This window comes from Hordeum vulgare, chromosome 7H (genome assembly GCF_904849725.1).
Source record: "Hordeum vulgare subsp. vulgare chromosome 7H, MorexV3_pseudomolecules_assembly, whole genome shotgun sequence".
NCBI lineage: Eukaryota > Viridiplantae > Streptophyta > Magnoliopsida > Poales > Poaceae > Hordeum > Hordeum vulgare.
In genome coordinates, this window is record NC_058524.1 from 32498120 (window position 1) to 32524017 (window position 25898).

Below are 25898 nucleotides of genomic sequence, written 5' to 3' on the forward strand. Positions count from 1 at the left end.
TAGATAGTTCGGTGCTAGATAGTTCGAAAACAAAAAAACTAATCCTAGTCGCTCCAGTCATCTGCACCATCATCATCGTCGTTGGTGTCGTCAGAGGTTGACAGCCAGATGTCAAACCAACGCTCATCTTTTTCAGTGAAGAAGGACCTCCCGCCTGCATTGACGAGGTCGGCCTGCGCACACGCCAATGCCTTCCGACGACGCCTGTCCAACCGCTCCTCGCGGCGCCGACGCATGTCCTCCTCGCGGCGCCGTTCCCAATATTCCTGCTCGTAGGCGACGTCCTCCGGGTGGCGCCGGCGCCACTCCGCCATGACCCGCTCGTCCTCCTGGGCGACGAGGAGGCGGCGCTGCAGCGCAGTGTGCTCCGCAGGGTCTTGTGCGGAGTTTAGACGAGGCGGCGGGGCGAGGTCTAACGCCTGCTGGAGCGTGTGGACGTCCGTGAAATTCATTTGGAGGCGCGGCCTGCGTAGGCGCCACATCGCCGCGTCGAACGCGCGGGCGGCCTCGTGCGCCGTGTCGTAGGTTCCGAGGCTCAGCCGGAGATCGCCGGAGCGTATCTCGGCGTAGAACCCACCGTTGGGGCGCTGGCGGACGCCGCGGTAGCCCGACGCAGAACGGCGGCGCGGCGGCGGCGGCGCGAGAGGCAGAGGAAGAGAGAACGCGCGCGGCGATGGCGCGAGGAAGCGGCAGCGCGCTGCTTTTTATGGGCGCGCGGGACGCGGCGCCGCAAAAATAGCGCGCGAGCTGCCGCCTTTTCGCGCGGTTTTCCCGCCGCCGCTGGAGCGCGCCAAACTGTCCCGCGCGCGGTAAAATGCCGGTTTAGCGCGCGCCCCCCTTTTTGCGCCGTTGTTGGAGATGCTCTTATTAGGTAAAGATACGGACAAACCTATTCTTCTTAATCAGCGAAAATGATATTTTTTTATCTTGTTAAAAAAAATCAAAATGAAATTAGAGGAATATAGCACGCAGTGTTTCCCTTTCGGAAATTTCATTCCATACGCCCCGCCGCTGCCCCTCCCCACTTTCCCCGCCGGCGCGCCGTATTTCCGGCCCCAAACCCCCCCAAAACCCTGCCAGAACCTCCTCCCCCAACCCCCGTCCCCTTCCCCTTCCCCTTCCCCTTCCATGCTCCGCACCACCGCCGCGATGCTCCGGTCCCCCTCCTCCCTCCGCGCGCTCCTGCGCCTCTCCCGCCGCGCCCCCCTCCCCCGCCTCCACCCGCTCCACCCCCACCCCCGCCCCCTCTCCTCCTCGCCCAAGCCCGCCCGCGCCCCCCTCGTCCCGCCGGAGCCGCTCTCCTCGGCTTTCGCCGCCGCCGCCGCCGCCGCCAACCCCGACACCACCGCCGCCGCCGCCGCCGCCAACCCCGACACCACCGCCGCCGCCAACCCCGACACCACCGCCGACCCCGACTCCGACGCCGACTCTTCCTGGGGCGTGTTCGACCCCGTCGCCGGCCGCATCGTCATGCAATCCCACCCGCCCCCTCCCCTCCCCCCCTCCAGCTCCGACCGCGAGGAGGTGGAGGAGGAAGAGGAGGTGGTGGAGGTGAAGCGGAGGGCGAGGCCGAGCGGCGGGAAGCGCGAGCCGAGGTGGGCGGATGTGGCCACCGCGAGGAGGGCCGCGGGGAAGGGCGGCAAGGCGCCGAGGGCCTCCTACGTCTGCAGCAACTGCGGGGAAGGCTTCTCGCAGTGGTGGGGCACCTGCCGCAGCTGCCAGGCCGTGGGGACCCTCACCAAGTTCTTCCCGGGGGCCGCCGCCGACTCCGCCGCTGACGACGCCGAGGGGTCGCACCACGCCGCCCGCTCGTGGATTCGCCAGAAGAGCAAGGAGATGGTGCCCAAGAAGCTCCAGGAAGTGACCAAGGGCTTTGACCAGGCGGGCTGGCGCATACCGCTGTAAGGACCCTCACTCTCCGGTCCAAATTTGGATGAATGCTGGCTTCCTTAGTTCTGTATTCTCTGAACTGTCGTGTCGTGTAGATAAATTATGTTAACATGTTCGAATTGTTGGATGCTCTTTTTTTTCCTTTCTTTTTCGGATCAAAATTGTTGGATGCTCTGTGCGTACATGATAATTGACTTTAGGATGCTACTTTCCTTGAATTGCTTGGTAGCTCACTGGACATTTCCCCCCATTATTAGCTGATGGTGTGTTATGATTTTGTTTGTTTGCTGAACAGGCCAGGGACATTTGGAAATGAAATTTCTCGGGTGCTTGGAGGTGGCGTTGTTCCTGGTAAAACATCGCTCTAACCTCTTTGGTACTGGTTGAAAGGAAACTTGGCAGCAGTCAAGGATTGTATTTGTATAGGTTCAAAACTGTGACATCGATCTTGCAGTTCTACCAAAACTTTTAGATTGCTTAGGATACCCATGTCTCATCAAATACAGAGTCAGTCAGATGACCCTTTTCAGTAGATTTTCCTTTGCCTCTCTAAAGTGGCCTCAGAGGTAACACATAGTGAAAATAGACTATTGAGCGCTACCATGTGTCCATAAGCTCTACTTTTACTTTCTTTCCACTTCAAGACTGTTTGTATCTTGCAATATTGGTTGGTTTGCCTTGAAACTCACATCTTCTGCCTACATGCTGCACTTGTTCTAGATTATTGTTGTTCCATTCTTCTAACTCAGTTTGTATTCTGAAATAAGGTTTTAAGTTTCAGATAACATGTTGGACATGAATATTCAGTAGTTACTGATAGACATAACCCTGAATTCTTGCCCCTGCTTGCTCTAAGCCTCTAACCTGGACGCTGTCTGCATACACGATGTGCCACATTGGGTCCTCCAAACCAGCCACAGCCTCCCCTTTCCTACCTCTACCATTCCCTGTACATTTCAGTCACAACCCCTCAACTGAATCTCCTCCCCATCTTTTTGAGTCAAGAATTAGGTACCTCTGCTCCTGCACATTTTCATTCAAGTGAGAATGCAAATTAATGGTTAATGTGTGTTTGCAAGCGACTGCCCACTACAGTTATATTTAAATCTTGGGAAAATAATGAAACTGTATGCTTCAACTCAATTTATAGCTAATGCTGTGACCTATCTTTTTCCATGGATCAGATGCTAGCTTTAGTTGTTCCAACTTGTGGTTTTCGTCATGGTCTGAATTAAATATAAGCACTATGGGTTGGTAATTTATTACCAGAAGGATGTTGTATCTTCCCCTCTTATATTTTAGTTCCATGTGTTTTTTGTTTGTGGATCACCAGATTGCAACTAATGAACGATTGTTGTGAAACCCAAGCAACGTAAAAGTTGCAAACGTTCTTTGTGCGATCTGGGCCCACTACGTTTGCTTCCGATCTCTTGCCACTCCATTTTTTGTATTGCATCGAATCATGACAATGTCCAGGAAAAAGTGCATCTCATGTGTTGCATGAAGCTTTCTGTATTTCACGTCTCAATGCATTACCCACTGTTTTTCATTGTTGGCCATCACACATGTGGTTTTGCAGGCTCCTTGGTTTTAGTAGGTGGGGATCCAGGTGTTGGCAAAAGTACATTGATGCTACAGGTAAAGATACACATCTGGCTATTAATTGTTAAATTGGTATCCCTTTTCTTGTGTTTTCAACCCATTAATTCCCTGCATGCAGTTATCTACTTGTATTTATGAATTTATACTTGATGTACTTATTCTTACATTTTGGATATTAGAGTTTGGGATTTCTGCACCTATTTCTTAGCTTTGGAATCTGACAACATTTTTTCTATGTAGCTCGCTTCTATTGTATCTGAAGATTCCGAGGATCATGGGTCTTCTCCTGTTGTGTATGTGTCCGGTGAGGAGGTTGGTTATAGTCTTGTCCAATCTCCATCATCTGCACCTTCTAACTGTTTGGTGTTCTTGTTGACAAAAACTCCATGGATTGATCCATATGATTAGCTACCTATCTTTGATTTTTTTCAATTTTATTGCTATTATCCCGAACATTCTTTGAGAAAAAAAATTGCGGCTTTGTCTGCAGAGCATTGAGCAAATTGCAAACAGGGCTGACCGGATGAATATCAGGTCTAAAGATTTGTATCTATACTCTAGTACAGATATTGAGGTAACATTATTTGTCTGACATCATTTATATACTCATTTTCTTAGGTTCATTGACCTTTGTTTCGAGGAAACAGGAACATACATGCTTGCAGAAGATATTTCATATTTTGTGATTTGATATTTTTTACCAGCTGACAATATCAAATAATTTTTATCTTGACCTCTTGGGAGAATCTAGACAGATTCATAACGGAGAAGCTATTGATGTCTCTCACTTGTTTAACAGGATATCTTGGACAAAATCCAGCCATTATCTCCAAGAGCTCTTGTTGTTGATTCAATTCAGACAGTTTATCTATCAGCGTTTGCTGGAAGTGCAGGGAATCAAGTGCAGGTGTTTCAACCAATACATTTCAGATTATTTTCTTACTAAATTTTGGTTTCATGGAAGGTACCATTTGTAGTAGTTTTTCCTATTTTGTTGACTCTCGAAATGTCCTATTCAGCTCAACCAACTTCATGAATACATATTATGGTAGCCCTTTCCATAAGTCTGGTCTTTTGGTTGCGTTGGCTAGTGCATGAAGCTTCACATGGTATCGGAGCTAAGGTCTTGAGTTCAAGTCCTGGCTTTGGCAATTTATTAAAAATTGCTGGAAGCTCCCCTTTGTGTCCACGTAGAGGCCTCTTGAGTCATACGTGAATTTCGCATGCTGTTGCTCTCTTTTGGTTGCACGTGTTGACTTGTCTTCCCCGTTACACGTGAGGGGGTGTTACAGTATATGTGGATTGCACTAGCCCTTTCCATCTGCTCGGACTTTTGGTTGCGTTGGCTAGTGCATGAAGCTTAACAAATTTGACCCGTTTTCTGAATTTTGGTATTGGACCCCGTAACAGTTTAATTTTGTGAACTAGGTTACAGATTGCAAACCAAACATTATTTAGCATAAATTGTGATACTGAACGTGATGTATGATTCTTACAAATTCTCATATTCATATCTTCGCTTGCTTAAAAAGATATTCTATTTTCCGTGTGGAGCATAGGTCAAGGAATGCACATCTGCCCTGTTAAGTTTTGCAAAAATGACAAATATCCCTGTTTTCCTGGTGAGTTACACACTGCAATATATCCTGTGTCCTGCATAAATGGGTGATTATGTTTGCTTTATTATGCTTTCTCTCTTTCTCTTCCTCTAGATTGGACACGTTACAAAAACTGGTGATATTGCCGGCCCTCGTGTTCTGGAGCACATAGTAGATGTTGTTTTATATATGGAGGTTGGTAAATGCTGATTTCTCGCACATGTTTAATACTGGATGACTGTTTTAGAATTTCACAGAACTTTATAGATAATACATGTGTATGCAACATTTTTTTTGTTCTGCCTGGGAATGCCTCTTTTTTTGCGATACATGCTGGGGAATGTTTTAAATATAGTTGTTTTGTTGTAAAGGATCTTCAAGCTCACAATTCCTGTTAAGAAGTCACTAAGCACACTAATAGGTTTGTAACGGTCTACCAAAAACTTCCGTTGTCCACACTATTAACACCCAGGTGATAATTAACGATTTTTTCCTTTTAAAAAATTCAAACAATAATTAATTGGCTGAAAGAAATTAGTCACGTACCAACAAGAGTTTTCCTCCCTTTTATCAGAGTTGACGTAGCATGGCAAATCACAAAAACCACCTTATGTTTTCGTTATTGTTGAAACATGACATGTTCTAGAATCTTGGGTCTCTATATGTGTGTTTAAGTGAGGTAGCGATCCTATGCAGTGGTGAGTAAAATCAACGGAACTGCATCATAGTGAATTTCCTTCACTGATGCAGGGACTGATTCGCAAGTGGAAGATATTGGCTGAGACCTTGTAATTATTGATATGTGCACCACCGTAACACTAAATGCATCAAGCTGTGATCCGAATTTGTTTCCTTTATGCACCAATGCAATACTATTGTTTAACACAAATAAGGTTTAAAACGTGTTTTTTTAACCATGCAACTTCACTCTTCTTATGCAAGTTCATGTATTATACAGTGCAAGCCTAACAAGCTTGGTTCTCTTCTTTCAGGGAGAGAGATGCTTATCTCATCGACTGTTACGGTCAGTTAAGAATCGTTTCGGTTCAACAGACGAGGTATATGGTATACCCCCCTACATTCTTGTCAAATGTAATGCATTTCTTATCTTAGTGTATAAAAAGCATCTGTTTCGGCTTATCTGTCCTGTTAGTCCTAAGATATTGCTTTCTTTGTTGCCTGTTATCTTCCGGTGTGACGTTCTAGTTCGGGTGGCTAGTAATATTTTGTCTGCATGATTAGGTATTTTTTTCCGGCAAAACTCTGTTATGATCAGAGGCCCAGTTAGCCAAACTGGCCCCAGTTATCTTAATAATATTAAGGGCTTAGCCCAAGTTATCTTAGTTATCTTAGAGTCCAAGTTATCGAGATTATATAAACCGATGTAAACAACTCTTTTAGAATCAAGCAATAAGACAATTCTATTGCCCTAACCCTAGCCACCGCCTCCTCTACTCGCCGCCGCCTCCTCCCTACGCCGAGACGGCGCTGTCGCGTCGGCTGCGGCGCCCTCGTCTCCTCCAACCTCCCTCCTACCCTTATAACCTAAGGCAGAGGGCCGGTAGAACCCTAGTTTCTACCAGTTTGGTATCACGAGGCTCTAGTTCGATCATGTCATCACCGTCGCCCGTCTCCATCGTTGCGCCGTCGTCCCCCCCCACCACTCCGATGATCTCCACGGCCGGCGGGCCGCACCTGCCTGCGCCGCCTTCGGCCGTCCTCACTCCGGAGGAGCTGACCGGCGCGATCAACACTGCAGCTGCCTCTGCCACCCTTGGCCGGGCCACTGCAGCCGACCCTGCAGCTGCCGCCGTCGCCACAAACCACCTCTGGGCCGCGCCCTACCTCTGTGCCGGGGGTGCCGATCCACCAGCTCCGGTTTCCGCCCTCGCCGTCGCCGCTACCAGCCTGGGTGACCGAGTCGTCACAGCCGGTGTACACGACGGCCTCGGCGCCGCCGCACATCCAGGCGCCACCCCCGCAGTACGGTGGGCCCTCCAGCTTCGCCGGCCCCGACGGGTACCCGGCGCCGACCCCTGCACTACTCCGCGCCAATGAGCCGTACCGCCAGGGCGGCCCTACCCACACGCCGCCGCGCTTCGCCAAACTGGACTTCGCCACCTATGACGGCACAGAGGACCCCCTGAGCTGGCTGAACCAATGTGACCAGTTTTTTCGGGGGCAACGGACGCCAGTGTCGGATCGCACCTGGCTCGCTTCATATCAACTTCGAGGTGCCGCACAGACGTGGTATTACGCTCTCGAGCAGGACGAGGGCGACATGCCTCCATGGGAGCGTTTCCGCGAGCTCTGCCTCCTACGTTTCGGGCCTCCGATCCAAGGGAGCCGGTTGGCAGAGCTTGGCCGCCTACCCTTCACCTCCACGGTGCAGGACTTTGCATACCGCTTCCAGGCCCTGGCGTGTCACGCGCCTGGCGTGACGACTCGCCAGCGGGCCGAGCTCTTCGTCGGGGGCCTCCCCGACCACATCCGCGTGGACGTCGAGATGCGCGGACCACAGGACATCCAGACGGCCATGTACTATGCCCGCGCGTTCGAGCAACGGGCGGTGGCTATGCAGCAGGCGTTCCCGGCCCAGGCACCTCGCCCACCCCCTCAGCCGGCTAAGTCTGCACCCAGCCTGCCCAGCCGGCGACAGGGACGCACGCCACGGCAACAACTCGACCGTTCCGTGGCTAGCCCTGGCCGAACAAAACGAGCGTCGTCGCCAGGGGTTATGTTTCAACTGCGATGAGCCCTACGTGCCAGGCCACGTCTGCCCGCGCCTCTTCTATCTGGAGGCGGACGGCTATGTCGCGGAGGATACAACTCCCTCCGAGCTTGCCGAGGCGGCAGCCTCGACGTCAGCCACCGCTCTCGTGGTCTCCCTGCATGCCCTTGTCGGCATACGAACGGAAACAATGATGCTGTTGCCAGTGACGGTTAATGGGGAGCGCCTCTTAGCTCTCCTGGACACGGGCTCTACACACAACTTCCTGCCCGCGTCTACCATGCATCGCCTGGCCCTCCAGCCGACGGGTGGCGAGCAGCTCCGAGTTACCGTGGCTAATGGTGACAGTCTCCGCTGCCACGGAATTGCGCAGCAGGTTCCCATCCTCATCGGCGACGAGTCCTTCGCCATCACGTGTGTCGGCATCGACTTGGACGACTATGACTTCATCCTCGGCGTCGACTTCTTGCGGACGCTCGGACCCATCCTTTGGGACTTCGACGCACTGACCATGACTTTCTGGTGTCAAGGGCGCATGGTGCAGTGGAAGGGCGAGGGTGGCACTTCTCCAGCATTTCCCTCTCAGCTGTCGACCACCATAGCAGACTCCGAGCCGCCCCTGTTGGCTCATCTCCTGCAGCGGCACGGCGACCTTTTACCGGTGCTCCTTGTTCACAAGCCCGGGGGCTTGTGGCGTTTCTGCCTCGATTACCGTGCTCTCACTACCACGACGACGAGGGTCAATTTTCCTATACCGGTCATGGCGGAGCTTCGGGAAAAGCCGCAAGGGCCACGCTTATTCCCTACGCTCGACTTGCGTTCTGGCTACCATCACGATCACTTCGAGTTTTTGGTGATGCTTTTCGGTCTCTCCAATGCGCCGGCGACATTCCAGGCCTTGATGCACGACGTACTTCGGACTAGCTCAACCCTCCGAAGGCACCTTGGGAGCAGCTCAAGGAATTCCGCCAACATTTTCTAGACATCCAGCTCGAGGACAAGCTGTTTGCGCAGGCGGGGAGAAATGTTATGATCAGAGGCCCAGTTAGCCAAACTGGCCCAGTTATCTTAATAATATTAGGGGCTTAGCCCAAGTTATCTTAGTTATCTTAGAGTCCAAGTTATCGAGATTATATAAACCGATGTAAACAACTCTTTTGGAATCAAGCAATAAGACAATTCTATTGCCCGGCTCCCAGAGGAGCCGGAACCCTAACCCTAGCCACCGCCTCCTCTACTCGCCACCGCCTCCTCCCTATGCCGAGACGGCGCTGTCGCGCCGGCCGCGGCGCCCTCGTCTCCTCCAACCTCCCTCCTACCCTTATAACCTAAGGTAGAGGGCTGGTAGAACCCTAGTTTCTACCAAACTCCCTCCAGCCAAAAAGGCATTGCTCTAGATAAAAATAAGATCGTGGAAGATAAGCAAAGTGGCTCCTTCCTGATTCTGAGTGGACGCAATATGTTTATTCAGCAAATCCTAGAAGATACTCTTCAGGGATCTGTCTAATGAAATTGACTTAACTTTTTCATGATGAGAGTAAAATATACTATTGTTACGGCTATGCCATCTTTTTGCACAATATTGAAGGTTGCTAGTTGGCAAACATAATAGTTTCAGGCTTTTAGCCATTGATGATCTTCAAAATATAAGAATATATTTGGTCAAAAAAAATACTATATAAGAATATGCATGAAATAACCTGAGAATCACTGTTTTACATCCCTTTCACACCAAATCTAGTTGCTGCCTTGAGCTCCCATTTCCCATCCCTTACTTCATCATGGTCCTTTCCTCTGCCTCCTGTAGTGCCCTTGTGTGGACATTGCTCCTCTATCTTTCTTCCACTTCTCTGCACATGTTGTGTGCTGTCTTCTGTATGATCCTGAGGAAAAGCAGACTACAGCATAGTGCTATGGCATTCCAGTTATTTGAACTATCCGATTGAAATACCAATGCATGATAATAGTTGTAACTAGCAAAGATCCTACAGTGATTTGCTACAGTTTTTTCTTTGCAAACCACAATGCTATAGAACCTCTCTTAATTTCATGTTTATCTAAGAAAAGTTGCCTACCTGTTTTCCATTACATGTTATGTTGAATTTAGTTTGCGATATATTTAGAGATACATTAAGCCTCTGTAGTACATTATTTTGGCTTTTTGGAAGCATTTCTCAGTTTTGAGTGTACAATTAAAGGGAAATAGTTGGTTAGCAGCATCTTTGTTCAAGCCATAACACCATCTAGCTGGGATTAGTAAAGATTCATGCACATCAGCCACAAACTGATCCCAAAGCAAATGTGTGCCACTTATGCCTTTTTTTTGGCCAGCTTGGTGTATTTGAAATGTCAGAACACGGTCTGCATGCTGTTCTGAATCCCAGTGAGATGTTCTTAACTGAACATGACTCTGATTCTGAAATACTGGCTGGGCTTGCTGTAGCTGTTGTTTTGGATGGATCCAGAACCTTCGCTATTGAAGTTCAGGTACTATATATGATCATCATTCTTGAGCTGTCATTCATTTTCCTTCCAACAATTCATATTATTTATTTTGTTCTCGTGGTGTAATATTGAGTTGAGCTTAATTTTGTCAGAACGTAACTTATTATTTGCTGTGAAGGTTTTTTGTATAGGATGTAATAATAGTAAGGAAACTTAAGAAATAATTGTGTTACCAACTAGACTTGCTGTTCTAAAGCTTGTATCAGTCTTTTGAATTGGGCACGTGGTACTGCAGCTTTGCGCGTACCGAAAAAGGCTTTCGCCTCGCTTTATATATAAAGCAAAGATCAACATCACCCGGTACAAACGCACGCTACCACCACACACACACCCAAGGCAGGATACATAGGCGCTGAACGCAAGAACACCACCCCTAGCACTACCACCACGAAGAGCTGAAGCCGCATAGGACGAACCGTCGACTCCAAGGAGGTACCTTCAGGAAGGATACGACACCGTAGAGCCGCCACCGCCCGATCTGAGGATCAAAATTTCTCCTGGAGCCGCACGACGGCCAGTGAGAGCCGCGAAAAAAAAGGGGAGCAAGCTTCGCCGCCGCCGGTCGATCCGAAGATAGAACATGTTTTCACCCCGGCCAACACTCAACGCCACCGAACGACACACCCTGGCTACCACGCCGCCCACGCGGCCATGACCACCAGGTAGCACCAAGCCATGGGCTCTGCCCAAGAGCATCGTGCTACCGCCACCAGGGCCGCTGCTCCGACATATAAGACCTTGACACCACCTCAGTCGAGACCAAAGAGACGAGCGCAAAGGTCCTACCTTTCGCACCCCTGGGAGACCCCCAGCGTCGAGACCCAATAGGCCGGCCAACATTGGCATCCATCGACAAGTCCTGCAGCCCCGAGCGCGAGACGAGCTCAGTTCTGCAGCACCGTGAGGGGGATGAGGCCAGTCCTGCTGCACCATGCGCGAGACGAGCTCGGTCCTGCTGCATTGTGCGCGAGACGAGCTCGGTCATGCTGCACCGGGCGCAAGACGAGCGATGGATCGTAGCTGGGAGAGGGCCAACCCTTCGATGGTAGTAGCGCCCAAGCGACAAGGAGATGGGATGAAGGTCGAAACAGTCCAAACGCAGATGAGCCGCCGCCAGAGAAGCCGGCCGCCATCGCAGGCAGATCCGCCGAGCCACCATGAAGCCGCCACGACACCGGGAGGCTACCACCAAGCGCCGGGCCTCCCCACGGCCGGAGCAACGGCCACGCTCGGCCGCTGCCCTACCCACATCGCTCGACGAGCTCCAAGCGCCGGAGCCGCCGGGCACGCACCACCGTTGCCACGCATTGCCGGCCGACCCACATCGCCAGATCCGGCCAGATCCAGCAAGAGGTCGTCCGCGCGCCACCTCCCGACGGCGCCGCAGCCGCCCCGCGGCATGCATGACCCAGGACGTTGGCGCGCCGCCATCATCCGGCCACCCCGCCACCCTGTTGCTGAGCCCCGCGACCGCCCCGCGCCGGCGCCCCAAGAGCAGAGGGGGAAGAAGGGCCCTGCCGCCGCCGCGCCCACCGGACTTTGCCCGACAGCGCTCGTCGGTGGCGACGGGGAGGAGGGGAGGGAGGCGGGGACAAAGGGGAGGGGCGGCTAGGGGCTTATACTGAGAATAGAGTAGAGTTGAGATTTGTGCATGAGCTAGCTAGTTGCATGAAGCTTGCATCAATCTGTTAAATAGGCCATGTACTCTCTAAAAAAGCTTTGTTTATAACGTTTTTGTCACTTCACTCTATGTTTGTTGTGAGGACCATTCATTTGGACCATCTGGGCACTCTGAATATTGCAGCTGGGTTGAGACCATGGAATGTAACCTTAATTTCCTTGGATTTCCTTCAGCGCTGTTTTGAATAAACTTTCACCTTTCTTTTGCACATTTTAGATTGCAGTTCAATAATTATGAGTCTCTCTGAGATTTAATTTGTGTTGTTTTTCAGGCACTGTGTGTTCCCGGTTCTCCTGGTCAAGGAAAAGTTGTTGGCACACAGTCAAAAAGGGTTGATATGATAATATCAGTAAGTATTTAATAGTTTCCATAATACTTCCAACCTATAAAGCATTCTGCCCCATACACTGTATATATCTAAAGTAAATATACGTATAAGGTCCAGCTGGATGGGCAGTATTCCCCGATTACAAAAGGCTGATGGCTAGTGTTGCAAGTTTATTCTAGCTCCGCTAACCCCAGTATTTTGGTGTTAGAGCTGCAGAAAAAAAATGCCGACTAACCTCTTTTCTCAACCCTACAGGTTCTTATGAAGCAGGCAGGTCTTAAATTTCAGGATAATGTAAGCTCAGTTCCTGAATCCTCTATTTGCCGAGCTCTTTCTAGTTGCATGCTGGTTTCTTTGTTAATTTAGAGACACAATCACTAAGCTGGTGTCGTGTAGGCTGGTTAGTTGCTTGGTTGGCCTTCAAAAGACTTAATGAGCTAATTTGCACCAATATTCTGCCAAACCACATATGTGCTCTGGTAGGGGCATTGACACAAATGCTGGTGTGCTCTAAGTTATGACATGGATGACAGTGGCCTACCTGTAGCAAATTTTATTGACATTTTCTGTAGTGTGCCAGGGTTTGGGTCAATCGTGACCATGACTCAAATCTTTTAGATGTTCTGTTTCCAGTTTTGTTCCAGATTCTTATTCTGGTACTATTTTCTGTTTGGATGCAGGTTGTTTATCTGAACGTGGTCAGTGGGTTCGTGCTGTCGGAGACTGCAGGAGATCTGGCCATAGCAGCTTCGATTTGCAGCAGGTAATTCCTTTTGTGGTTTATGCTTGGGAAATCTTAACTACTTAATACAATTTCAGTTAGTATAAGTACTGGACCTCCTGCCTTGAATACCTCTCCACACATGCCCTTGTGTTAGGATCATCATGCAGATTTTCGGTAGGGATAGTTTCATAGGCTAATTAAAATTTATATACTGGATGAACTGGATAAGTATGACAAGAATTTGACAAAGCATCGGGGGCAGAGTTCTTTCTGTCTATATTTTACTGTATATGTTTATTGAAGTAACCCCACTCCTCCTTGTTTTCAGTTTCTTGGAATTTCCTATCCCAAATGATATTGCATTTATTGGAGAGATTGGCCTTGGTGGTGAACTTAGAACTGTAAGTTCATATGTTTTTCTGCTTTGTGTGACCATTGCTGGCTGTGAATAATGCAAATGCATGTTACGATGGCTAACATTCTGCCTGTGAAGAATTTGCAATGCTATCGACTACTTGTTTGCCCTTTATTGGCTTATATGTTTTTCCTAATAATGCAAATGCATGTTACGATGGCTAACATTCTGCTGTACCTGGTTATGTACTTTTCACAAATGGATTTCATACATGGCAAGAGTGCAAAATAAATATTTTGGGTACGGTAATTTGTTTATTTAAATGGATATTGGTTTGTAAAATCTAAATGCACAATGAAAAAATGATGCTGGAGGGGGAAGAAACCCCTTGGTCTTTAATTAAACAGAGCGTGTGATGACCCGCCGTTGCGGAGGCTTGAGTGCGGGTGCGCAGGGGCGCATCATCAGCTCACCCGTGCTAGTTGGGTTATGTCTCGGTCCATACTGCACAATAAAACAATCTGACTGTCATCATTTTGGACACTATTTCTGCTAGATGTCTTTTAAGATGTATTTCCTATATACATCGTGAATAAATGCTAGTGGACCTGACCACCCATAATCTGTGGCGGAGGCAAAGGGTGGCCAGGGTGGGCCACGGCCCACCCTGATTTTTGAAAATATCTTTTATATCACATAGAAGAAAGCCTAATAAAATAAAATATTATATTATATGTGTATAATAGCACTGCTGGCTCACCCTTGTCCAGTTGGCTAGCTCCGCCGCTGCCCATAATACTAGTGTTGCCGAGGCGTCTCAAGTGATCATGCGTAAACTTGGAACTAGACTTTTTGGAACAATAATGCGTAAATGTGTAATGCATGTTGAGAACAATAACATGCATTAGTTTTATTACTGTAACCAGGTCTGCGGAACATAGTTGGCATACATTACTATTGGAAGTACACCCTACGAGGCAACAATCCCCCATCACTTTGTTCCTCTTTCAGTTTGCGCCACATACTCCAATTTGGGCCTAAGTTGCAGAGAAATAATATGTGGCAAGGAAATGTGCATTTGTTTATCCAATTTTGTTTTGACAGGGTTGCTTGTTGATTATTTTTGCCCGATCTCTCGTAGTTCAAGGTTTTGGCCTATTCTAACTGCAATGTGGTTTGGTAATGTTTCTTCCATTTTTCCCTCTTTAAGGTGCCAAGAATGGATAAGAGGGTGATGGCTATCGCGAAGTTGGGCTACAGGAAATGCGTCGTTCCCAAGACTTCGGTGAAGCTGCTCAAACCTCTCGATCTAGATATCCAGATCTTGCCCTGCAACAACCTGAAGGAGTTCATAAACACCGTGTTCAGGCCAGAAGCATGATGTTGCATCCTGGCAACAGCTAGCTGATTGACTGACTGTAGGTTTTTAGCGTGCGTACTGCATAGGTCCATTAGTCATCGGTAACTTGTTCGTCCATTTGAAGTCCCATTTATACACTTCAACCGTTCGAATCCCCCAGCCATTTTGTGCATGTTCCTTTTGCTAGGAAGCACGGCTCATCATGCTCACAAGTTGCCACTATGCATGCCTGATGTAAATCATCCCATCCCGGTTATATATATAGTTCTGCTTGCCTTTTGTTGCATGGGCTCAGGTTCTGTGGTGGTTCATAATGAAAAGTAAGAAATTTTTTGTACTTCCTCCGTCTGAGTTTATAACCCCCCTTTGTATTTTGGGTCAGAATTTAACCACAGATTTAACTAGCAGAAAATTTATATCGCTAGATTCGCATTCAAAAGAAATTTGAATGATACTATGTTTAGTACATATAGCTTTTGATTTTATTAGTTTAATTTGACACAAATACAAGGGAGACTAATAAACATGTCAACTACTGTCCTTGTTCTTGTCATTTCTAGGGCCTCTTTAGTTCACAGGATTTTCAAAAGTTAGGAAGATAGGAGTTAGATGTCATGATATGTGGAAACACACAAGAATATGTAAGAGTAGAAGAGTTTTTTTTATTGTGTTATAGCATCTCCAACAGATGCGCGTTAGGGCAGCGTCCTAAAAAAGTTATACAACATCAAAATAACGTTTTTTAGCGCGCTCGAGGACGTTTGCTTCAACAAACGTGCGCGCGTCACCCAATCTAGCGGCCTCACCCGCAGCAGACTAGAGTTTGCAGCGCGCGCGAGTGGGCGCACCAAATACAGAACGCGTGATGTCGTTTTACTTCGTGCGTCGGATCGAGTATAGCGCGCGTGATTTTTACACGGCTGCTGGGGCGTCCAAATCGAGTCTGCGCACGTTAAAACCACCTTTTTTAAAGCGTGTTGCTTGTATAAGGTGTCTGTTGGAGTTGCTCTTAAAGGAATCAAACATGAACTTTATTGTTTTTGGAGAAAAAGAATCTTTGGAATTGCACACAACTGTAGTCTTTCATGTTGTAGGATCAAACAAGATTCATCATGGGAATTCCTCACCCAAGCAGAACAGTAAAATATGTACATCAAGCTTTATGCCTCAACTGCTGACAATGCCAGACTACCACAAGAACATCGGTCCGACAAGCAATAATACAGAGGAGTATCAGAAAATTCCCAATTCTATTTTAAGCTAGAGGCCATCAGTTGAATTAACTGGTTGGCCTTTGAATTCATTTTCTGGTCTAGCATGAAGAAAACAAATACTCCTTGACAAGCCACATTAGTTTTGAAATCCCAAACAGGAACCTTATAAGTGCAAATTTAAAATTTTGATATTGAATTTGTAGGGCCTTGCCCTCTCCAAAAAGAAGAGGGGGCCCTTTCAGAAATTCTCAGTGGCCCATGAGGGCCAAAGAGGGGGTTTGGAAATAGTTTTCAACCAGCAATTGACGCGCCTCGGTATTACCTCACTAGCTGCGTCATTGCCCCAAGCGCAAAGATGACTTTATACCGTACGCCCACCACCCATTCTTATACACACCTCCAGCCCTTGCCACCACACTCCCTCAGCGAGGTGGGACTAATCGCACGAAGCAGCAACGAACCGAAGCTAGCAAGTGAATGAACGTGCTCTGCTTGCTGAGCGTGGGTGTTTAGTGTGCGCAGGTAGGCCCATTTGTCAATAAGTAGTCTGTTTTGTTTTTGCGGGCTGGTTTCAAAATAAAAAAAGTAGTCTGTTTGATGTGACAATTTAATTTGGACTGAACACTCAATAAATAAGCTTGCTATGCACAACGCCAAGCGTTTCAAGATCCCAGCCATTTTTGTGCCTGTCCCTTTTGCTAGTTACCCTCTCCATCCAGCGTAGTGTCAAAAAAGCTCTTATATTATGGGACGAAGGAAGTAGGAATCAAGGCTTTTCTGGCACACATTTTTGTTCATCCTTCTTGAGGTCCTCGTAAACCTGCAAACGTCAGAGATAGGGCATGTGTGTTTGCGTGTGTGTGCATGGTCTTTGCTCGGCAACGGTTCATGGCCTACTTTGGTTAGGGATGTTTCTCTTCCGACCAGACGGTCAAGCATCCTCAGAAGGGATGGTCATCGAACAATGCATGTTATAGTGGAAAGAGACAATGAAAGGAATATGCGGCGAGAAGAAATAAGGGAAATGGTTCCCCTAACCGATGGATCCATCATCAACGATTCTGAATGTCTATTGCGGATGTTGTCCTCATGATGCAAATTTGCTTTTCACATTGTTGCAAATGTTGGTTTGCATGTTGTCTACGCGGTAATAATTTTTCCGAGGGATTTTGTTGTAACAATGGAGAACTGTTGCATATAAAAAAACAATGCATGGGTGTATTTCAATTGTTGTAACATTATGTACAAGGTTTTGACATACCAATGCGATGATATGTTGCAAACTAAAGAGAATGTTGCATCTATCTTTTTTGTCTCTAACTGTCAGATGCACAAGGAATATCATTTAAGTTGTATCAAAATGTGTAGCAGGTGGCTCATATTCTCCACCAGACCGACTGTTAGTGTCTCTTGAGTGTCCCCTTTGCCCGACCGACTCCTAGCATCTCCCAAGAAATAACATACTCCCTCCGTCTCGGTGAATAAGTCATCTTACGAAAATCAAATAATCTCAAAACACTTAGGCACAATGCATTAACTTTCACCTCGTTTCTTGTTTTTTGATATGAATAAAGGAATCAACCAATAAGAGACGTGGGGCATGTATGTTTTTAATGACTTGGGACTAACTAGCACAACATGCATTGGTCAATTCATTGCATGCAATGATATTAATTAGCAAATTAGCATTGATTTCTCTCGTTTCCTCTTCGTCTTGGTCACGGTGCACAACCTAAGATGACTTATACACTGAGACAGAGGGAGTACTTTTAAATACTACTCCCTCCGTTTCAAAATAAGCGACTCGAAAGTGACTTAACTTTGCACTAATTTTAGTACGAAGTTGAGTCATTTTTGAATCACTTATTTTGGGACGGAGGAATTAGTTACTATGTGAGCTATCTCGATGCAATAATTGGTTAATGCGTGCAAACAAGGGACAATGGCGCATGTTGTCCATCGCCCTTGATGATCCAATTCCCTTGACTATTCTTTGCGTGTTGGAGTAGTTCTTGGTCAAATTTTAATACCCAAAGTCCTTACTCTTTTTTGAGGGATCCCAACACGCGAAGAATAGAGATTGTGACCATAATGAGGTAGTAAGGACTTTGGTCATTGTGCTTGTGACCATATATTCTCCTCCAAGTTCTTGCGTGGTTGACAAGGCCCACGGGAGCTATACCTTAGGGCAACTCCAACCGACCTGACCCAAACGAACACTTGTTTTGTTCATTTGGGTCGACATGTACCCCCCATATTTTATTTCGGTCGGTCGTGCGTTCAATGCACCGACCCATTTTTCATCCGCATAGAATAGTGTTTTTAAGAAGAAACGGTCCAGGGTCATAGATAATGCTAGCGGCCATGCCAGTCAAGAATTCACGCCGGCGAGTTGCCAACCACCGGTAAACATATGTCAACCTCCAAAAAGGTACGCAGTTCACGCTGGGCGCACCTGCCAGCGACCCGCAAACATGTCACCACACAAAATGGAACTAGTTCTACCATGCCATCTCGGTCGTGATCATGCCCGCACACTTTGTGGGAATACAAAAAACATGGATCACTCTTCATCGAGGTTGAGCATGTCGGTCTGCATCTTCTCGAACCAAGATCGCTTCCTTGGAGAGACCGTGCTCAAGTCCACCTTCATGATCTCGAACCCCTTCGGCATGCAAGTGAGCCGAACTTCTCTTGCTCTAGTGGCGGCTTTGGTGGCCTTGATCTCGAGCATCTTCGCTTGCTTCTCCGCCTCCAACTCGAGCTTCTTCTTTTGGATTTCCATGAAGGCCTTGATTTGCTCGTTCTTGTCTTGTTGACGCTTCTCTTCTCTTGAATCCTTGTTGGTGATCATGCCTTGCAAAGTAGCTTGCAGGCCAAGTGATGCTGCCTCACGCTTGTCCTCTTTCTTGGAGGCGATCTTTTCCCGCGGTCGCGGCTTCTCCCCCTCACCATGATCTTCAACGGCTTCCTTCCCTCCACGCGGCCCGAGGGCGACATATTGCGCCCTAAACTTCTCGTCCACATTGATGATCGTCCAACAATGGGTGAGATTGAAGGACTTGTCCTCATGGTGGGCCTTGAATGCTTCCAAAGCTTGAAAGGACTACAAAATGGACAAGCAACCACATGGACAAGCAAGCAAATAAGCAAACATATGAGGCAAAACATGTAGCAAGCTTATTATGTGCCAAAAGATGTCGGTATACCATGTCTTTGATGCCGAGGCCACTCACGAGATGGGCCTCGATGGTCTCAAGGGTGGCATAAAACTTGTTGGACTCTTGTTGTATCACTCTCCAACGCTTGCCGAGCGAAACTCGCCAGCGCTTGCTCTCAAATTGGTACGGCTTAAACCTCTTGCGTTCGTGGAACTCGCGATGCACTCTTAGCCAAAATGCCGAATGCTTTTGCTCGACACCTATCTTGGGGTCTTGTCCAACGTCTCACCAACATTCACAAAGGAGTTTGTCCTCATTCCTTGTGTATGCTTTGGTCCGCTTGCTCTTCCGCTTCTTGTTTGCATCGGCTTGGGTGGCGAGCTCACTCTTGAAGAACAATGGCTCCCCATCGATGTCCACTTCATCATCTTCTTCATCTAGGCCATAGTCTTCGGGGAACTCATGCTCTATCAAGAAAGAGCTTCCCACACCGATCTGGTCCTCCATGAAGGGGTCAGGTGTGCCTCCATTATCTCCATCGAACGTGCTGCTCATTCCCTGTGCTCGGCCATCTTGGTTATGCGTCTCATCTGGATCGAAGGGAATGCCACCACCACCACGAGCACCACCTTCAAAGATGACGCTCTCCATGAACAAGCGGCCAGTCTCGTCATCCGCAGCCGGCATTGGGTCGAACAGGTTGCGGGCGTTCTCCATGGCATCGGCTGAGAGCTTGCGATGTCGTTTTCGTTTCCCCCTAGAGGACGATCCACACCCATTGGGGTGGCATTAAGATCGATGGCCATGGGTGCTGGCATGAACGGTGTGACCACGCTCACCTCCGACGAGTCAGAGCCCGAAGACATAGACAAACGGGAGGCTTGCGGGTGATGATGGTGGAAGTTGTGCGCCTTGATACGTCTCCAACATATCTATAACTTCTGATTGTTCCATGCTCATGTATTATCATTCTAGAATACTTTTGGGGTATTTATTTAACAATTTATATTATTTTTGAGCACTGACCTATTGATCCATTGCATAATCTACCTCATGATAATAATCATGGTCTTATTGTTATGTTATTTTAGTTGGGGACATTTATGTAACGACTAAGATGCGACCCTTTCCTATTTTGGGGGTGAGGCCTCAAAAGGGAAAGGGGCGCATCTAAACGTTTCACCAGCGAGATAATCATAACATTACATAACTGAAAGAGTGACAAGTAGGGCATACACTTGCCATCTGATAAGAGTATAGCATGTAGCTTACAGACACACATTATTCAGAGCATAGTTTAGTCCAGCTACGAACAACATAAAAAAAGTAAAACTATGAAATCCCGCATGATGGCCCCACGATCACGACCACGGCCTCATTCCTCCGGGTAAGTCACGTACAGTCTGCTCGAGTCCTCATCGAACTCCCACCTGAGTTGGCTGCCATCAGGATCTCCTGCGTCAGTCGTACCTGTACATGTTAGTGTTTGTAGTAATCTATGAGCCACGGGGACTCAGCAATCGAACGACCTTAGTATCGAATCTAGCCAAGTTATTGGGTGAGCAAGGTTAAGTGTATGAGTTTGCGGCAACCTAAGAATATATGGTGGCTACCTTAAGATGATCAGAGTAACATATGGTGGTCTACGCAAGCGGTCGAAGACTAGATTGATCAATAAGTGACCTTGAACCCCCACTTACGTCAGACATAATCCCACCGTGTTCTCGATCAGAGAACGATCTCCGAAAGAGATAGTCACAGTTACGCACACCGTTGGCAGTTTTATTAGAATTACTTTGAGTTGTCTAGAACCGGATGTTAACAAAATATCCATATTTGCCACATAACCACGGGCACGGCTTCCTGAAAGATTAGACCCTGCAGGGGTGCTCCAACTAGTCCATTACAAATTACCACAGGCCGTATAGTAATCCTCTATCACGAAACTCGTGATCTCGTCAGATTCCTAAGAGGAAAACCTCAACTTTGAGGAGACCCAAAGTTTCACCGGAATCCCAATGCGCAAGATATATCGCTAAGGTAAGACAAATCTAGCAGGACCGCCCGACGTGTCTACGACCCCAATAAGAGTCGTGTATCTCAGTCTCAGGACACGACAGATGAGCCACACTATGGGTTAAACCAAACCTCGAGTTGCCCCGTGGTGGCCCCCTAGTTTGCTCAGTTTGGACCAACACTCATGAGGAGCACTGGCCCGGGGTTGTTGATTAATTCCTCGAGGTAGCTATTCCCTATGCATTTAATTATTAAGTGATTAGCAGATTAAAACCAAAGTTGGATCCTGCCAGACAAGCCTTAACACTACACGATCTATCAAGGGGGTCCCCATAACAACCCCGAACGTGTTAGGAGCGATCAGTTATGGAATCAAACACCGGTAGCCGAAACTAAGGCGACAACAACAGAACAAATCACCCGGCAAAAGGCTAGGCCTTCCGTTATTTACCAAGTATATATGTGCATTAACTAAATAACAATTGAACATAATGATATCAAAATGCCCATGTTATGACATGGGCCAGCTGGCACCTGCAACTAGCAAAGCTATCCATTAGAGGTTGAGCAAGCCTGCTTAGCCAAACAACATTTGCTAGGAGAGGGAAGTGTTTGGGGTTCATGGCAAAGACATGTGGCATTTATATCAAGTGGTAGGCAGTGAGCATGTGACGAAGGAAACGTGATTCTAAGCATAACAAAGCTAGAAACGGTGCCAAGGTCACGGTCATCTTGCGTGTGATTTCTTCTGCCTGGAACTGCTCTTGTTCTTCCTGCACGTACTCTCCAGAATCCACATACTCACTCTCTGTTCTCGATGCTACCCAAGATAAGATAACAGCAGATGAACACCAGCAAAACATAATGCAACAAACAATATGATGCATGTGTGAAGAAGGAAGCATGCATCACTATTCTAGTCACTTTCATATGCATTAGATGATTTAATTAAATTCTAGACAGAACCTCATATTAAGTTATCTTGACATGCATGAACATGTGCATCACGAGAAAATGATGCAAAAACATATAAAGAACGTAATGAACGGAGTCACGGATCAACCGGAAACTACAAAACAAGTTTCAAAGGTCTACGGTTCAAAACAGCCACAAACACAAACTTATGGGCACTCACTGGTGTAACCAGGTTGCCACATGACCAAGCAACAAAATACAAGTGGAATGGTGCTTGGGATCACACCACACCAACAACCAAAACCCACACAAGATCTAAAACCACATAAGCATACAATCTGTCTTTAACAGCAACATAGCAGTTTGTCTACAAGATCTAAAACAACCACATCCCTCTAAATAAATCAACCAAGGCATGAAACTGAAGCCATACAAAAGCATTACAACCCTGGACACAAAGCTAAGGCATAATAATCACCCATGAGCAGATCTATAGTCACTAACTTGGAAAAAATATCACAGATTGAGACTTAGTGAAAATTACAGATTTTCACCAGCTGCTTATGCTCTGAAGCATTTTGGCAGCCTCCAAAATGGTATCTACAGGAGGTGTATAAGCATGAAATTTTTTACAGGGAGCTAGACAAACATAACAGCTAACAAACATTTGTTTGTTGCCTGGGCTAAATCCCAACACATGAGCTAATTCACACAAGACAACAAGGGAAGAAAATAACTCCAGATTCCGAGACTTAGTGAATTCTTAGGTTTTCACAAATCTCACAGATTCAGCAAAGTTGGGGTTGCTTCTCCTTCTTCTCCTTGTGTAGATATTTGTTATCCACTAGGGGAAGAAGGAGTAGCGACCATCATCGACAGTCAAAAAATCAGGTGAAGGAGTGTCCATCATATATGAGAGAAGAAGAATATCGACTGTTGTTGTGGGGGTCGCTTATCCTTCTTATCTTTGTGCTAGATATTTGTTATGCACTAGGGGAAGAAGGAGTAACGACCATCATCGACGGTCGAAAAATCAGGTGAGGAAGTGTCCACCATATATGAGAGGAGAAGAATGCTGACTGTTGTTGCGGGGGTCGCTTCTCCTTCTTCTTTTTGTGCTAGATATTTGTTATGCACTAGGGGAAGAACGAGTAGCGACCATCATCGACGGTCGAAAAATCAGGTGAGGGAGTGTCCACCATATATGAGAGAAGAAGAATGCCGACTGTTGTTGTGGGGGTCGCTTCTCCTTCTTCTCTTTGTGATAGGTATTTGTTATGCACTAGGGGAAGAAGGAGTAGCGACCATCATCGATGGTCGAAAAATCAGGTGAGGGAGTGTCCACCATATATGAGAGAAGAAGAATGCCGACTGTTGTTGTGGGGGTCCATCTTCCTTCATCTTCTTGTGCTAGATATTTGTTATACACTAGGGGAAGAACAAGTAGCGACCATCATCGACGGTTGAAAAATCAGGTGAGGGAGTGTCCACCATATATGAGAGAAGAAGAATGCCGACTGTTGTTGTGGGGTCGATTCTCCTTCTTCTCCTTGTGCTAGATATTTTTTATGCACTAGGCGAAGTAGGAGTAGCGACCATCATCGACGGTCGAAAAATCAGGTGAGGGAGTGTCCACCATATATGAGAGAAGAAGAATGCCGACTGTTGCTGTGGGGGTCGTTTCCCCTTCTTCTCCTTGTGCTAGATATTTTTTATGCACTGGGGGAAGAAGGAGTAGCGACCATCATCGACGGTCGAAAAATCAGGTGAGGGAGTGTCCACCATATATGAGAGAAGAAGAACGCCGACTGTTGTTGTGGGGGTCGCTTTTCCTTTTTCTCCTTGTGCTAGATATTTGTTATGCACTAGGGGAAGTAGGAGTAGCGACCATCATCGACGGTCGAAAAATCAGGTGAGGGAGTGTCCACCATATTTGAGAGAAGAAGAATGCCGACTGTTGTTGTGGGGGTCGCTCTTCCTTCTTCTCCTTGTGCTAGATATTTGTGATGTGCCTTTGAATGGTGCATTTTGAACGCATAAAAAGTATGGAGTTCAAATAAGTCCAAAAAATTGAAAACCCTTTGTAACACATTAGTTCTCGTTCGAAACCCTGATACTTTGAAAGAGATTGTCCGTTTTGTACACGAAGTGCATCCAGTTTTTGTTGTAACCCTCTCAACTTTTAGCACATGCTATGTGGGTGAAATGATGATACCATGCCAACTTTCAACATTTTTAGAGTTCATTTGTAGTGCTTTTCAATTTCAGGGTCAACTAGCTCAAAAAAATAAAGTAATGCACGAAAAATACCAAATGAAGTCAGAAATTGTTGAAAATTTGTGATGTGCCTTTGAATGATGCATTTTGAACACACAAAAAGTATGGAGTTCAAATAAGTTCAAAAAAATAAAATCCCTTTGTAACAGTTGAGTTCTCGTTCGAAACCCTCATACTTAGAGAGAGATTGTCCGTTTTGTACACGAAGTGCATCCAATTTTTGTCGTAACCCTCTCAACTTTTTAGCACATGTTATGTGGGTGAAATGATGATACCATGCCAACTTTTAATATTTTCAGAGTACATTGTAGTGCTTTTCAATTTCAGGGTCAACTAGCTCAAAAAAATAAAGTAAATGCACGAAAAATACCAAATCAAGTCAGAAATTGTTGAAAATTTGTGATGTGCCTTTGAATGGTGCATTTTGAACACACAAAAAGTATGTAGTTTAAATAAGTTCAAAAAAATGAAATTCCTTTGTAACAGATGAGTTCTCGTTCAAAACCCTCATATTTCGAGAGAGATTGTCCGTTTTGTACACGAAGTGCATCCAGTTTTTGTCGTAAACCTCTCAACTTTTTAGCACGTGTTATGTGGGTGAAATGATGATACCATGCCAACTTTCAACATTTTCAGAGTTCATTTGTAGTGCTTTTCAATTTCAGGGCCAACTAGCTCAAAAAAAATAAAGTAAATGCACGAAAAATACCAAATCAAGTCAGAAATTGTTCAAAATTTGTGATGTGTCTTTTAATGGTGCATTTTGAACACACAAAAAGTATGGAGTTTAAATAAGTTCAAAAAAATGAAATCTCTTTGTAACACATGAGTTCTCGTTCGAAATCCTGATACTTCGAAAGAGATTGTCCGTTTTATACACGAAGTGCATCTAGTTTTTGTCGTAACCCTATCAACTTTTTAGCATATGCTATGTGGGTGAAATGATGATACGATGCCAACTTTAAACATTTTTAGAGTTCATTTGTAGTGCTTTTCAATTTCAGGGTCAACTGACTCAAAAAATAAATTAATGCACAAAAAAATAATCAACTGAAATTATCAAAGTACTAAATATTTTTTGTGTACAACACAAATTTTAAAGAATTCAAATTGGAAAACTAAATATTTAGCTGTAAGTAGAAAAAACAAAATAAATAAAGCAAAAAACAAAACAAAAAAAATGAAAAAAATTTGAAACTATATGAGGATTTTTAGAGAAAATTCAACCTAAATTCAAAGTGACATCACTTTCCAAAGTGACCTCACTTTGAGTTTAGGTTGAATTTTGTCCATAATTTCAAATATATTTTCAATTTTTAAATTTACAGTGCGTTTAGGCCCGGAAGGCTGCTTTAGAGAGGAGCTCGACACGGTTGGGACAGCGGGGCTTATAAACCAGTGGCGGCTCCTCTCGACAAGCGAGGTGGGACTAAACTTTGGAATGTCGCGAGCCCAGGCCTTTAGTCCCGGTTCGTGGCATGAACCGTGACTAAAGACCCCCTTTAGTCCCGGGTCGAGCCACGACCCGGGAGGGGTCGAGC

General features: G+C 46.5%; 1 protein-coding gene and 1 non-coding gene across 2 annotated transcripts; one reads left to right on the forward strand and one right to left on the reverse strand.

Moving 5' to 3' along the window:
* Positions 1-1128: 1128 nt before the first annotated feature.
* LOC123408137 (DNA repair protein RadA) lies at positions 1129-15053 on the forward strand. Its single transcript, XM_045101322.1, has 16 exons — positions 1129-1305; positions 1369-1901; positions 2186-2241; positions 3470-3528; positions 3733-3804; positions 3983-4066; positions 4292-4399; positions 5052-5114; positions 5205-5285; positions 6083-6148; positions 10153-10308; positions 12279-12356; positions 12591-12629; positions 13016-13098; positions 13388-13460; positions 14625-15053. The coding sequence occupies exons 1-16, from the start codon at positions 1129-1131 to the stop codon at positions 14793-14795; spliced, it is 1899 nt and encodes a 632-aa protein (XP_044957257.1). The 3' UTR covers positions 14796-15053.
* A 1138-nt stretch (positions 15054-16191) lies between these two features.
* Positions 16192-16345, reverse strand: LOC123414341. Its single transcript, XR_006614334.1, has one exon. It is a non-coding gene; the product is annotated as a U4 spliceosomal RNA (small nuclear RNA).
* Between the last annotated feature and the right edge of the window lie 9553 nt (positions 16346-25898).